Source organism: Nakaseomyces bracarensis (genome assembly GCF_045282275.1).
Source record: "Nakaseomyces bracarensis strain CBM3 chromosome Unknown Scaff6_1, whole genome shotgun sequence".
Taxonomy (NCBI): domain Eukaryota; kingdom Fungi; phylum Ascomycota; class Saccharomycetes; order Saccharomycetales; family Saccharomycetaceae; genus Nakaseomyces; species Nakaseomyces bracarensis.
Window position 1 is genome coordinate 511,740 of NW_027263967.1, and position 14,803 is coordinate 526,542.

Genomic DNA, 14,803 nt, shown 5'->3' on the forward strand with positions numbered 1-14,803 from the left:
AGTATAAGACGGATAGTTGAGGAGTGCTAATTGCCAGTAAGCTACTATAATAAAAAGATATGATATATTAAGGTTAATGTTATTTTATTTGGGATAAGAGCAATAGGTGGTTTTATAGTAACTCTGGTACAGCAATTCATCAACCTAAAAAAAAGAAAGAAATAAAGTAGGGTTTATATATTTGAATAATTTTTTTTTTGGGTGATGGGAATGACGTAATGACTCACATGGAGAGGAAAAAAAAATAGCTGTTAAGTCTTTTCTGTTCATACCCAAATCAATTGAATAATGGGATTTTCACTTATTCCTCTTAGTAGCTGGTAGAAAATAATCTTTGTAGAGCCATGCCAACATGACTTAGAAAAATTTACGATACAACTAACTGAAAACATTGCATCTTCTGGTTTATTGAAGTCATTTCAATTGCACAAAGAAACAAACTACAAATACAAATAAAAAGACTTTCATCCGTTGTCATAACGTTTTGATATTCGATTCTTGGAGTTTCTTTCTTTTTTTCCTTTCTATATTTTACTACTTTATTATATTTTGATATTTGTTCAAATCCTATGTCTCGAATTTTAACAGCTCAGAGGCTCATTCAATTGTCTCAGTTTCATCCAAAGTTGCATAAGCTGTGGTATTTGGTGGCTGCTGTAACATTTAGTGTATGCAATCAGCCTCAAGAAATTCCTAAAATATACCACTACGCTCTCGCTTTGTGCAATGAAAATGCACACATACACCGTATAACCCTGGCTGGTCGTGCTAATGACCTAGTAGATCAATGCGTGCAAAGACCAGACCTTAAGTGCACATTAGTAAATGAGCACTATTTGCAACCAACGAAACTGCATCGCGAACTATCTAGGAAATTCAGGGAGTCCATCTTGAAGACCGGTCCATTAGCTGGACTGCCGCGTGCTATCAACGGGCTGCATCACCTGAAAGAATACACTCCTGCACCATTGCTTCCGCGAGTGGTCAGGGAGATCGATCCTTGGCATGCCTTTGTCAATAACGACAGACCATTCTGCTCGAATGAGGAGTCTGAAACTATGACAGATCGTGTCGCAGAGACCGAAGAACAACGGGAGCAACAGACACAACGAGGTCTCTCACATTGGAATAGAATCTACAACAAGGTCTCTCAGCGGATTATAAATAATATGAACTCATCCTACCCGGATTTGTGGTACTACACTTTAGTGCATGTTTACGGGCCAATGTTGTCTAACGACTCCGTACTATCAGCTGAAGAGACAAGTTTCATCGTAATAGCAGCCCTTGTTCCACAAGATGTAAATCCACAATTAAAAGGGCACTTGAGAGGCGCCATAAATATTGGGTGCGATAGAGAGGCCATCGAAGCAGCACGTAGCTTGGCAATCCTAGTCGCCCAATGGTGTGGTGTATCTTGGAGCGGTGATATCGTTAAACTTTGATAATCATGCTAATTTAGCGCCCAATTCAAGGCAGCTGCCTTCTTTACCAACATTACAAACAGTTTTTCTGAGGAATAACCTATTGATTTATATATATAAATAAGAATATATATTTATTATCAAAATAATTTAAAATGCATTTCAGTTAATACTTCCTTTCTAAAAAAAAAAAATCAAAAAAAAAAAAAAATCATAGATACTAATAAGCATACGTAATATTTGGTTACCAATAAGTATCTATTAGATCATTAGTGTTTCTACTTTTTACCAAAAAAGTCAAGACCAAATGAGGCTATCTTAGCTGATAACGTTTTTTCCTCAAGGTTTTCAAGACTTTCGACATTAACATCTGGTTTAATTTCAAGTTTATTCGTATTCAAATGACTATTCATCTCGCTGTTCTTTCTCCCAAACATCTGCCACCACCATTTGACCTTTTTTAAATCTGGTAGTATCCAATCATCAACATCTACTTCTCCAGGAGTATTATTAGTGTTTGGTGCATACTCGTGGTTTATAAATTCAGCTTTCCGTGAAATGAAGTAATCCCATACACTAGCGGTTCTATCATACATTTTGTTATCAACCAATTCTTTTTGACAATTGTACAAAAATGTACCATATTGACATGAATAACTATGATAAACCAATCTTCTTAAGAACCGCTCATTAAATTCAAACAAAGTAGGTTCTTGATTCATTAACTGATAAACACAATCTAAAAATTGAAGAAAAACTGGAGAAACGAATTTAGTGCTCGTTTTCTTTTTCTTCGGTTTCTCACTGTTGATACCTTGGTCTACTCCCTTCTCATCAGCATCACCCACATGTCCAGTATTAATTTCATTTATAGTTTTATTAAAAAGATTGGATGCCGTATTAGAGAATTTCTGAAAACCCTTATTGAGAGTAGAAGTTGCTGTATTTGTTTCTGATACAAGCCCAATAGTCCCAATGTTTTGCCCATCTTCCGCAGTCGATCTTGATAGTGAGTCATTACCAGTTATCTTCTTATAGTTTAGAGTTATGTTTCCGGTTATACCAGATGTATTATCATGAAATACACTAGTGGAGCTGAGATGTCCAAGTCTTTCTCGAAATTTATGTCCAAACGCAATCCAGTCCTTTTCAATCAAAACCATAAACCCTTCAAATGTTCGAAAGTAAGGATCAAGACATATTTGTAGAAGGGCCCCTACTTGTGCTGTTCTATCCCATCCATCTGAACAATGTAAAAGAATGTTTGATTTATTGAATATCATCGATTTAGCTAACATTTCTGTGGATGATAATATTAAGCGAATATATTTTAACCAGTTTGCAGCTTTACCATTCGATAGTTTTGTTGAGTCAATGGGAACAGCGATATCGCCATCAGTAAGAAAATTATCCACTAAGTTGTTAATAGTGTCTGACATTACATGAATATTGTCAATACCTAAAAAGAGCCTTTGAGAAGTTTTATTAAAGTTGTAATTATCCATTGATTCCGTTCCGCCGCCTAATGTCATTTGTGCATAGGCGTTTGCTGTAGGACGAGCGTCAACTATAAGGTTCTTCTTTGAGTCATTTGAAGTCTTGAAAAAGGAGAGTAGTAACTTTTCATCCTGAGGTGACCGTTGTTTCGTTAATCCTGTTAATGGTTGTGCAGATCGTAGCAACGAACAACTGGACTTCTTATAGTAATAAGTCAGAGCTGGTAGTCTATTTTGAGATCTAAACTTCATAGCATGTTGTAGCATTGAATCAGATACCGTAGTCGGTACCACCATAAACGATGGATATGTAGGTATAAGCTCATATTTAGAGTTTATCTCACTAAATCTCCAATTAGGGGACGCACCTTCGGTTACAATTCCTTGTCTATGAAATTCATTCACTGGATCAAATATCCTGTGGCCACTCTTTGCCAGTTTCTCTTCCATTTTATTTGGCGTGTATATGAATGCATAAAGCTTCTGTATATCATCCAATACCGTTAGATTGAGCAAAGACTCATAAACCTCACTAGCCTCAATTTCCATCCTGAAATCCAGTGAGAATACCGTGAATTCTTTACCAATTACTTTGATATTCGTCATTGACCACAGTTCCTCATTTTTATGATCGATGTCATAGCCAGGCACTGAGAGTAACGCACTACCATAATTCTTAAAGACAGACCCTATGAGATGATAAGCAAACCAGAACTCCGTTTTCAAACTCTCTGACGTAAATATAAGGTGATGTGTAGTTAGATGTAGCGTCCCAACATTGGATTTCCCCCTCCTATGCAGAGTAACTTCGTCAACTTTGCTGACTTTAATATATTCCATCTATAAAATGAATATCAAAAGCAAGTAATAATATATGAGGAATATTCCCAAAAAAGAATTGAGAGAAGCACAACCTTTAAACTTCTATGATAACAGCAGGTGCTGACTTCAACTCCCAAATTTTGTCTTCTGGCCTTATTTTGCTAAATAGTTATAAAATAGGTGTTTTGTAAAACTTATTTTCGGTTATGGTTACTTTTCGGGTTTTCTCGTAATATTGATATTGCTGAATTAATCGCGATCTGTACTCTGACAACAGATAAGTACTACATAGTTTTCACCCAGTTACGCAACGAGAAGTCACCGTGACAGTTATATAATGTGTGTGTAGTGCCGCCGAAAGCTAGGTGTTTGTATAGGGCAGTTGCTTGGTTTTGGTTGTATGTCAAACTGAAAGTTCTTGTTTCCAACACTTTTATGCTTCCCTTTTAATTATTTTAATACGTTTCTATGACAGGTTGAGTCACTACGGTTAATTCGAGCCTACAGACATACCAATACAATTTATAGCGTATTTTGGTCATTGATATATTTTTGTGCATAAAGTTTAAGGTGCCTGATAGATTTGAGATCTGGAATCTCGGAGTATTGAGATTATACATAATGAACTAAAACAAAAGGGTGAAGAAGAAAATAATGGTACAGTCTGTGAGTTTGTCATAGGATGGTTGATTATATGTGTCAGATTATATTTTCTGACATCGAAATGACGATACTTGTCGCAATGATGGCTTCAGGTACTAACCATCGCTTACTGTTACCGCTTTTTTTTTTTGGGCTACAGGAACGGATATTTTCGTTATCATTTCCATATTTGGCTACCTAATCTCGGTTCCGCTTTCCATTTTATTTATTTCAAAACGGTAAATATATCAATGAAAAAGTGAGTGTAACTTTTTTTCATTGCTTTTATCGCGATAAAGCATATGTTAATGGAAGGAATAAGCGAGCATTACGATCATATTTCCTTCTCTACTGTATTTGACTTCAAACGGAAACTGGAAGCGATGAATAAGGAAAGCAAAAATTAGGAATTTTTGTATATCTGTACGCCAGTATCTGTTGGAGTTGACTTTGTTTTTCCTTCTTTCTTTTATCACCATGTTGAGTTAGACTCTCCCTTCGCCAACATTTGTCTAATTATTCCGTTAACAGCATATGCAAGCGATTAACGTATTTGAGAGCGATGAGCCATTAGGTATTGATATTAATATAAATATTGAAGGGTATTGGATCTGAGTGTAGAGATGTTTCCAATTCGAATGTTTCCATTAATCTATCTTCATCAATCTTATAAAAACAAAACCATAACCAAGAGAAAAAGGTAAAAAACTATAAACCTGCAGACCTAAAAATTAGAGAGGTCTTATTATAAATCGAGCAAGATTATTAATATATAAGATGACTAACCAAGAAAATCATCACATATCTGCATTCACTTTAAATGGGAAATACCATCCCCAACTAGTACAAGATGTTAAAAAGGTTCTTATTGTCGGCTCCGGTGGTCTGTCAATTGGTCAAGCTGGTGAATTTGACTACAGTGGTTCTCAGGCCATCAAGGCTCTAAAGGAGTCGAACATCGAGACAATTCTGATCAACCCAAATATTGCCACTAACCAAACGTCTCACTCTCTAGCTGATAAAATATACTACCTTCCAGTCACGCCTGAATATATAACATACATTATCGAGAAAGACAGGCCCGATGCTATATTGTTAACATTTGGTGGTCAGACTGGTCTAAACTGTGGTATCAAACTTGACGAAACTGGTATATTAGCCAAATTTAATGTAAAGGTCCTAGGTACACCAATTAAAACCTTAATAACATCAGAGGATAGAGATTTATTTGCATCTGCCTTAAAAGAGATAGATATTCCAATCGCTGAGTCTATAGCATGTGAAAATATTGAGGATGTCTTAAGTGCCGCTGCTTCTATTGGATACCCTGTTATTGTTAGATCAGCATATGCTCTGGGTGGGTTGGGTTCAGGCTTTGCCAACAATGAATCGGAACTAAAACAACTAGCATCACAATCTCTGGCATTAGCTCCACAGATTCTTGTCGAGAAGTCATTGAGAGGCTGGAAAGAAGTAGAATACGAAGTTGTTAGAGATCGTGCCAATAACTGTATTACAGTATGTAACATGGAGAATTTAGATCCGCTAGGAGTCCATACAGGTGATTCTATCGTGTTTGCTCCTTCGCAAACATTATCGGATGAAGAATTTCACATGTTGAGAACTGCAGCTATTAAAATTATTAGACATTTAGGTGTCGTGGGTGAATGTAATGTGCAATACGCACTTTCTCCAAATAGTCTTGACTATAGAGTCATAGAAGTTAATGCTCGTTTGTCAAGATCATCTGCACTAGCTTCAAAAGCCACTGGTTATCCATTAGCCTATACAGCTGCTAAGATTGCCCTAGGCTACACTCTTCCAGAACTGCCTAACCCTATTACTAAAACTACTGTTGCAAATTTCGAACCATCATTAGATTATATTGTTGCTAAGGTTCCAAAATGGGATTTGAGTAAGTTCCAATATGTTGACAGATCTATCGGATCTGCGATGAAATCGGTCGGTGAAGTCATGGCTATAGGTAGGAATTACGAGGAAGCTTTCCAAAAGGCATTGAGACAAGTTGATCCTTCCATTCTTGGTTTCCAGGGATCCGATGAATTTGGGGACAACCTAGATGATGTTTTAGCGAATCCAACAGATAGAAGAATATTTGCCGTAGGACAAGCTCTACTATTTGAAAATTATACTGTTGAGAGAGTTCATGAGCTATCTAGAATCGATAAATGGTTTCTATTTAAATGTATGAACATTGTTGATATGTATAAGGAATTGATGAGCATTAAACAAATCAGTGAGTTAGAGGATAATGAATTACTGCAACGTGCTAAAAAGTTAGGATTTAGTGATAAACAGATTGCAGTGACACTATCGAAATATGCACATATTCAAATTAAAGAACTTGAAATCCGAAGCTTGAGAAAGGCGCTTGGAATTACTCCTTTTGTTAAAAGAATTGATACTTTGGCAGCAGAATTTCCAGCTCAGACAAACTATTTATACACAACCTATAATGCCACAAAGCATGATATATCATTCGATGATCATGGGATGCTAGTACTTGGATCAGGTGTCTATAGAATTGGTTCTTCTGTTGAATTCGATTGGTGTGCAGTGAACACTGCTAAAACATTAAGAGAAGAAAATTTAAAAACAATCATGATTAATTATAATCCAGAAACTGTTTCAACTGATTTTGATGAAGTAGATAGACTATATTTTGAAGAACTATCTTTTGAAAGAGTTTTAGATATCTATGAATTGGAACAAGCTCAAGGATGTGTGATTTCTGTCGGTGGTCAATTACCTCAAAATATTGCATTACCACTTTATAATTATGGCTGTAAAATCTTAGGTACCAGCCCTCTCGATATTGATAATGCGGAGAACAGACATAAATTTTCGTCGATATTGGATTCAATTGATGTAGGTCAACCCGAATGGAGTGAATTGACTTCTTTTACTGAGGCAAAGCAATTTGCAAATAAGGTTAGTTATCCTGTACTAATCAGACCTTCATATGTTCTATCAGGAGCAGCTATGAGTGTAGTTAACAATGAACATGAATTAGAAGAAAAGTTAACTTTAGCTTCCGATATTTCACCAGACCATCCTGTTGTCATGTCAAAGTTCATTGAAGGAGCCGAAGAAATCGATGTTGATGCTGTAGCTTATAAAGGTAATTTGTTAGTTCACGCAATTTCTGAACATGTTGAAAATGCTGGTGTTCATTCTGGTGACGCTACCTTAATCTTGCCTCCACAAAATTTGTCTGATGATATTAAATGTCAATTGAAGGAGATTGCTGAAAAAGTTGCTAAGGCTTGGAATATTACAGGTCCATTTAATATGCAAGTGATCAAGGCTGGTGAAAATACATTAAAAGTGATTGAGTGTAATATTAGAGCATCAAGATCATTCCCATTTGTATCAAAGGTACTGGGTGTAAACTTTATAGAAATTGCGGTCAAAGCTTTCCTTGGTGAAAAATATGTTCCAAAGCCGGTGGATTTAATGGCAAAGAAATATAGTTATGTTGCTACCAAAGCCCCTCAATTTTCTTTTACTAGGTTGGCTGGCGCTGACCCTTTCTTAGGTGTTGAGATGGCTTCCACTGGTGAAGTTGCCTCCTTTGGTAAAGATGAAGTAGAAAGTTATTGGACTGCTATCCAAAGTACCATGAACTTCAGTGTCCCAATGCCATCATCTGGTATATTGCTAGGCGGTGACATTAAGAAAAATAATTTGGGTAAAATTGCAGAAATAATTTCACCTCTAGGTTACAAACTATATTGTACTAACACTATTACTAAGAAATATTTCCATGATCAGTTTAACGTTGAGGTTGGAATTATCGAATTCCCTAAGAATGACAAGAAGAAGTTACGTGAACTTTTCCAAAAATACAATATCAAAGCAGTCTTCAACCTGGCTAGTAAAAGAGCAGAAAATACACAGGATGAAGACTATATCATGAGAAGAAATGCAATCGATTTTGCTATACCGTTATTTAATGAGCAAAATACTGCATTGCTATTCGCAAAGGCATTGTCTGCTAAAATTGAAGAAAAGGTAAAGACACTATCATCTACCGAATTGTGCATTCCTTCTGAAGTTCGTTCTTGGGATGAATTTGTCGGTTTCAAGCCTTTATGAAAAGTACTTAAAATATAAATTACTATTATTTTTCCCCCGTCATATCTAATTTATATAATACAACGCATATAATATACCTATAGAATTTCAAATACTTGTCATTTAATTAATCAAGATTTCAATGATCACTAGCATAAGATAAGTTCCAGTCACATGACCATTCGATTTGCTGATTTAACCTGGATAAGAAAATAAATTTTAACTGCTTCAAACTTCAATTCAGTATAGGAAATACTAAGACTAGTGAGGAAATCAAAGATCTATAACAGTCTACACTTTTTTTTTTCATTAGAAAGAAATGACAGCTGATTGTTATGAAGACCCATATGAATCTTATTATTTGAACAACCAGGAGAATGAAGCCGAAAGTGCAGTCGACAAAGAATATGATCTACAAATGTACTTGAGAAGTTTAAAACCAGAAAAATTCCCAACACTACAACCGATCCCAGGGAACCCTAGTTCCATCAATGGGAAACGTAATGGCGAAGAATTGGATGGAAGTCAAAATAGGAAAAGGACTCGGGATTGAGACACATAGAAACTGTAAAAAGTATTATCTCTAGCTGTAAAAATGGTTTGCATATTGCTTACCTAATAAAGATCTTCTTTTATTTTTTCTGTCATTTAGATAAGGAGGGCCTTTTATCTCTGGAACACCAGATCTAGAATCCTTGACACCCTGTTAGTGCAATAAAATAGTTCCTATGTTCATACATATGCAGTAGTTCTCCCCAACGATCCTTTAAGTTATTCGAACCGTTAGTGTATGTTCCTATCAAGTTATTTGGTCCAATATACTGCAAGTTATTTAAATTGTGTGGGAGTTCTTTAGTATTTATCAATATTTCAATACCAGCGTGATGGTATAATGGCGGTATTTTCGGAACAAGATCATTTTTATGGACAATCCTTATGTATCCAGATGCTGATTTTAGACATGAGTAATATGCAGTAATGGCATGTAGGAGTCTTGTATTGAATAAATCATCAACCCATTTTTTTAATTCTCGATTAAATATTTTTGGTTGTGCATACGTTATAACAGAAACTCTATACCCTCTCAATTTCAGCTCAATACCTGCTAGAGCTGCAAGGGAGGCACCTAATGAATGCCCCACGCTCACTATATGATAATCTGGATAACAAACCAGAATCTTTTGCACCTTTGCCAAAAAATGACGACCAAGAGTCTCTAAAAATCTTGAGAATCCTTTATGTACTTGACATCCTATACATTCGTGTATAGCTCCTGACTCCACCAATTTCCAATAATCGTCTCTACTAACCGGAATATAATCTGTTGGGTATGTCTCAAAATCACTAAACCAATCTTGTTTAGTTGTTGACGCACGAAACGCTAAAATAATCACCTTCTTAGCATGGTCTACTGCTAAATATCCAGTTCCTAGTTCATTTTCTTCTGCCTCTAGCACTAACTCTATTCTAGTTCTATTGTACGAGTTGTTAGATTCGTAATTTGAGCAAAATTCTAGATAAGTTGGGCAACCTTCATCACTTAGTGTCCTGTTCTCCTTCAGTAAACCTGGTTCGATACAGTTGCAAAGTCCACATGCCTTACTAAAATAGACAAATCTATCGTACACATCTGCCGAAATCCCAATCTCCTTCGTGGTACTATCACCATGTAAGGCTCGAAAATTCTTTGTTTTTAGCCGTTGGAAATCAGAACTACCTGCGACTGTAAGAGATTGGCTCAATAATAAAATGACGATAAAATATATTTCGAATCTGATAAACATTGTGAATATTACTTAAGTTTGGAACTTTCGTCCAGACATTGATCGTATATCTATATGAAATGAAATAAAACCCAATCCATGGATATCAACATGTATTAAATGACAGGTCATTAATATATAGAGAGCGGTAAAAAGGTTTTTGTACGGCTTCTTATTGCATGTAAATAATAAAAAAAACCGTCACCGTCACAAAAAGCCAAAGGTATTTAAACAGGCAATTTTTATTCAAATGACTCTGGTAATGATTCAAGAAAACATCTAGAATGTTTAGTCATTTGTTCTCGAAGCAAATAAATATCCAAGCTTTATTTATTTACTGATCATTAAAATTTAGGTTTTACACAAAAGCTCTATAAATATGCGAAAAACTAAATTCATCTTTATAACAATATGTTTATTTTGATACGATTTCAAGTCCAGTATTTATAATCGTGGTCACAATCCACATTGAACACATAGCTATACCAATTTTTTTCATATTTGACATAGAGTATTCTCTTATTTTATCCGGGCCTCCGAAAATTACAATGAGTACAAAACATTCTAGGACAAGAACAATTCCAGATAGTATAAACTTATAGTTTTCAGAATCAACTGTTATTAAGCTAGTCCTCCTCAGAAACCACCAGGTTTCAGATTTTTTGTGAATGAAAAGCATTGCGATAGAACCACTGATACCAATTCCTCCCATAGAATTTAAAAGTACTCCGCCAATGCATGAGCTACATGCAATAAGGAAAAACTTGGTAGCCATCGCGCTAATGTTTCCTTCATCGTGAGGTAGTTTTTTATAAAGTTTGCACATTGCTATATTCGATATCAAATCACTAATTGAATTACCCCAAGCAAAAACAGTCAAACCTAATATAGCTGGAGATATGCCCGTTATTTGTTGGTATAGTTCAAGAATTTCAATTACAGTGTTCGCAGATATTGATATCCATAATATCGAATTTATGATACCAAAAGCAAGAAAGGCCACCCTTAGAATATTCATAGATTTCTCAAGTGTTCTTCTATCTTTTTCATTAATATTGCGGAGTGCATTTTCTGTAGATGACCCGATCAATGAAAACTTATTGACACTAAGTAACTTGCTATAAAAAATTCTAGTTTCATAAATCAAGCCGCTAGCAATTACAGATGGAATGAACCATATGTAAATAAACCTTTTTTCGATGAGTGCTGATAACAGCATGAATGTTAAAAAAGGCGCAGCTATACCTTGTAGTAATGAGAAAATCAACTTGACTTGATTGAATTGGTATCTACCATTCTCATGGTTATAGCACACTAACTCGTTAACCTGAGGGCATGTAATTCTAAAAACTAGAACAAAAGGAATGACACAAACAGATAAAACCGCATCTACGGGTGATTTTTGTTTAAAGTTCTTTAAATGCGGCAAAGCAATCTTAACAATATTCTTCAGGCTATTATACATAGTTTTTGAGTCTATATTCTCCATTTGAGATGTAGCAGTTCTGAATTCTTGTCGGACAATCTGCTCAGCTTCACCAATTTGCTGTTCTGGGTCATCATAATAAGGCGTAAATACAGCAGGAGCACTCTGTACCTGATGCGTTGTATTTTCTCTCGCAACCGATATTAATAAATCAGTTATAGGGCGTTGATTTCTCCCATTTGATGCCGGTAATTCATGATTGTGATAAAAGTGGCTGCCAACAGATTGTAATTCTTCATTGTTACTTCTTGACCGCTCTAACATTGACAACAAAGAATTGAAATCCATTGCAGAAAGTAAATTTGGTTTTAAAGTGGGTTCAATAAGACCAGCAGCTGAAGTGATATCCATAATACTATCATTTATGTTATTACCTTCTTCATCATTTTGTTCCAAGGTTTCTCTTGTAGCTTTCTGATATTTTTGAAGAAGATAAACTGCATAAATAGACAGCATAGTAAAACAGTTCCATATTGTGACAGTATTCCGAAGCGAAATATAGAGTAGCATTATCAGAGCAACTAGTGTGTAAGAAAGATCAAATAAGATATTACTTCTTTGCCTTTCGTTAATTTCAATTTGTACGCCATCCATCAACAAAAATATAGAACCAATTACTACACATAATATAATTCCACAGGCTCCTAGAACCTCACCTATAGATAAACTTGCCGCTATCTCATAATTTCCTTCAGAGCTTCCGGTCCAGCTCATTAAGTTAGAGAACAAGTCAGGCGAGGAATTGCACCACGAGAGGATAACTGCCATAAGAATTCCTTCACTACCAGTAGATTTACCTAATGTGCGGTGTGAGTCTGTTATTGAAGCTACACTCGGGCAAAGGAAATCCGATGCTGATATACCTAGTAACACAAAACATAACACAATATGCCAAAGACTGGTGATGATAAAGACAAATGATAATTGAGGATTATTGTAGAGGGAATGTGGGTGTAATAACTCGGTGAAAGTCATTAAAATGTTGTAGGAAGGTTCTTAATAAACTAGCTTTCTTGCATAAAAGACAAACCAGTCAATAAAAAATCTATAATATGTCTTTTTATATTGCTGAATTTTCTTACGTTCCAAAGTATTCCTGATAATATTTCAACTCTTCACTCTTCTCCGAAAATTAGAGTTACTGTAACTAAATAGAATTACTGCTGCAAACCAAATAGCAGACTTCCTTTTGTTCTAAAATATAACTTAAAACTTGAGACCTTTATCTTTTACTGCTTAATATTTGAAGAAGGCACAATGGCATTAGCATAACATTATATGACAAGTTGTATAGTTACTTTCTCCAACAGTTTCAGATCAATGTACTCAAAGAATCCATTCAACACGACCCTTCAAATAAAACTAGTAATACACTAACAGCAAAGCCTTAATATTACTTTTTTTTGAGAAGCTTCAAGGAATCACGTGATTAAGAGTAATAGCAATAAGATGCATTGATATTAGCTATTGATAATGCATCGAATGGTTATTGAAATAAACATTGCAGCAGTAATATGGTATGTCATTTTTATGCGATGACACAATTAGAAACAGTGAACGCAATCAAATTTATGTTTGTGCCACGAATATCAAGGATTACTTCATTACATGTTCTTTTTTTTTATAGATACTATACATAGGGACTTCACTGTATAGTTGAGACGAGTGGAAGTGCCACTAAGAACGTTACATACTGATGAATATAATCATTTTTACATGAAATTGTGGTATACTCTCTAACTAAGTAAATGGAATTTAGGCGTATTCCAACTTGGTCTTTGGGTATGATGGGCCAACTTCTTGGATAGAAAGAGCAGCTAGCCATTGACCCATATCAATAGCAGTTTCAAGAGACTTACCTTGGACCAGACCAGCCATTAAACCACCAGCAAAAGCGTCACCAGCACCGTTAGTGTCAACAATCTTGCTTGGATCCAATGGCTTGACAGGGAAGCTCTTTTCAGTGTCCTTAGTAACAACAACAGTTGGTTCTAAACCATGAGTAAAGATGACGGTCTTTTCAGAGGTACCTATAATACTCTTGGCAATGGCAACAAGATCTTCTTTGTCGCAGGTTAATCCGAAAGCTTCGGCATATGCAGCAGCTTCGGATTCATTAGCAACGACAATGCTAACATATGGTAGGACCTTGATAAGAGCATCTTTGAAAAATTGTGGGATGAATGGTGCGCTAAAGTTCAAAACAAAAGGCTTACCAGTCTCCTTAGCATGTTGACCTAGCTTGACAATTGACTCTGGAGAAACAGTCAAATGGAAACCACCGATGTAGAAGTACTTTGCATTTGTAACTTCATTCCAGTGCTTCTCTAGATGTTCTGGCTTGAAGTGATTGGCAGCACCTAGATCAGTGACTAATGATCTGTTGTGGCCGGTAATTAGAGCTGCACACTTACCAGTACTAATATCTTTTTGCACTTGGTACAAGGACAAGACACCTGCAGCGTCATTTTCAGAAAGCAGTTTTTGGGAGAACTTATCTTCACCAACAGAGCCAAAGTAACCGACTTGGCCGTTACCTAGAATGTAAGCAGCACCTCTTGCAGTGTTTTGACCAGCACCACCAGCAACAAATTTGACATCTGGGAAAGCTAGCAATTCGTCATAGATAGCCATTTTTGGATCATCAGAACCGGTTTCTAGTAGGATAGCATCATTGGCCTTCAAATTGTACTTCTGCAAGTATTCGTCATTGACGGTGGCTTGGATATCAAGCAATGGGTTACACAAACAAACCAAAGATGGAGACATTCTGAATAATTTACTAGTTGAAGATTTCGTTAGAGTTTTAAACATATAAGTGTTAAGAGATAGAAAAAGAAATTAAGATGGAACTTATTAAATGAAATGGTATTAGCTTACTTAGTGAAAAAAAATAGACCAAAATACAGTAACCAAAAAGGCCATAGAATGAAAGAAAAAAAAATTATAAACTGTGTTGGAAAGAAGACAAAGTGTGTTTCGATTTCCAATAGTCAATGTTGAAAAATTCAAGTAATTTTTTTTTTTTCAATTATTATTTTTCTTATTTTTTTTTTTTTTTTTTTTTTTTTC

The 14,803-nt window shown here is 35.5% G+C and overlaps 7 protein-coding genes across 7 annotated transcripts; 3 read left to right on the forward strand and 4 right to left on the reverse strand.

Annotated features, from left to right (window-relative positions):
• Positions 1 to 569: 569 nt before the first annotated feature.
• Positions 570 to 1,445, forward strand: PXP2 (Pxp2p; the record flags this gene model as incomplete). Its single annotated transcript, XM_071051616.1, has 1 exon — positions 570 to 1,445. One exon carries the CDS (start codon positions 570 to 572, stop codon positions 1,443 to 1,445), a length of 876 nt encoding a protein of 291 aa, XP_070907645.1.
• Positions 1,446 to 1,702: 257 nt separating this feature from the next.
• YMR1 (phosphatidylinositol-3-phosphatase YMR1) lies at positions 1,703 to 3,760 on the reverse strand (the record flags this gene model as incomplete). The annotated part of the gene is made up of 1 exon (XM_071051617.1): positions 1,703 to 3,760. The coding sequence occupies one exon, from the start codon at positions 3,758 to 3,760 to the stop codon at positions 1,703 to 1,705; it is 2,058 nt and encodes a 685-aa protein (XP_070907646.1).
• Positions 3,761 to 5,161: 1,401 nt separating this feature from the next.
• Positions 5,162 to 8,503, forward strand: CPA2 (carbamoyl-phosphate synthase (glutamine-hydrolyzing) CPA2; the record flags this gene model as incomplete). Its single annotated transcript, XM_071051618.1, has 1 exon — positions 5,162 to 8,503. One exon carries the CDS (start codon positions 5,162 to 5,164, stop codon positions 8,501 to 8,503), a length of 3,342 nt encoding a protein of 1,113 aa, XP_070907647.1.
• Positions 8,504 to 8,801: 298 nt separating this feature from the next.
• Positions 8,802 to 9,035, forward strand: RNJ42_01454 (uncharacterized protein; the record flags this gene model as incomplete). The annotated part of the gene is made up of 1 exon (XM_071051619.1): positions 8,802 to 9,035. One exon carries the CDS (start codon positions 8,802 to 8,804, stop codon positions 9,033 to 9,035), a length of 234 nt encoding a protein of 77 aa, XP_070907648.1.
• Positions 9,036 to 9,168: 133 nt separating this feature from the next.
• LIH1 (putative lipase) lies at positions 9,169 to 10,266 on the reverse strand (the record flags this gene model as incomplete). The annotated part of the gene is made up of 1 exon (XM_071051620.1): positions 9,169 to 10,266. One exon carries the CDS (start codon positions 10,264 to 10,266, stop codon positions 9,169 to 9,171), a length of 1,098 nt encoding a protein of 365 aa, XP_070907649.1.
• A 394-nt stretch (positions 10,267 to 10,660) lies between these two features.
• Positions 10,661 to 12,706, reverse strand: ECM27 (Ecm27p; the record flags this gene model as incomplete). Its single annotated transcript, XM_071051621.1, has 1 exon — positions 10,661 to 12,706. The coding sequence occupies one exon, from the start codon at positions 12,704 to 12,706 to the stop codon at positions 10,661 to 10,663; it is 2,046 nt and encodes a 681-aa protein (XP_070907650.1).
• Positions 12,707 to 13,486: 780 nt separating this feature from the next.
• ADO1 (adenosine kinase) lies at positions 13,487 to 14,545 on the reverse strand (the record flags this gene model as incomplete). Its single annotated transcript, XM_071051622.1, has 1 exon — positions 13,487 to 14,545. The coding sequence occupies one exon, from the start codon at positions 14,543 to 14,545 to the stop codon at positions 13,487 to 13,489; it is 1,059 nt and encodes a 352-aa protein (XP_070907651.1).
• Positions 14,546 to 14,803: the final 258 nt, after the last annotated feature.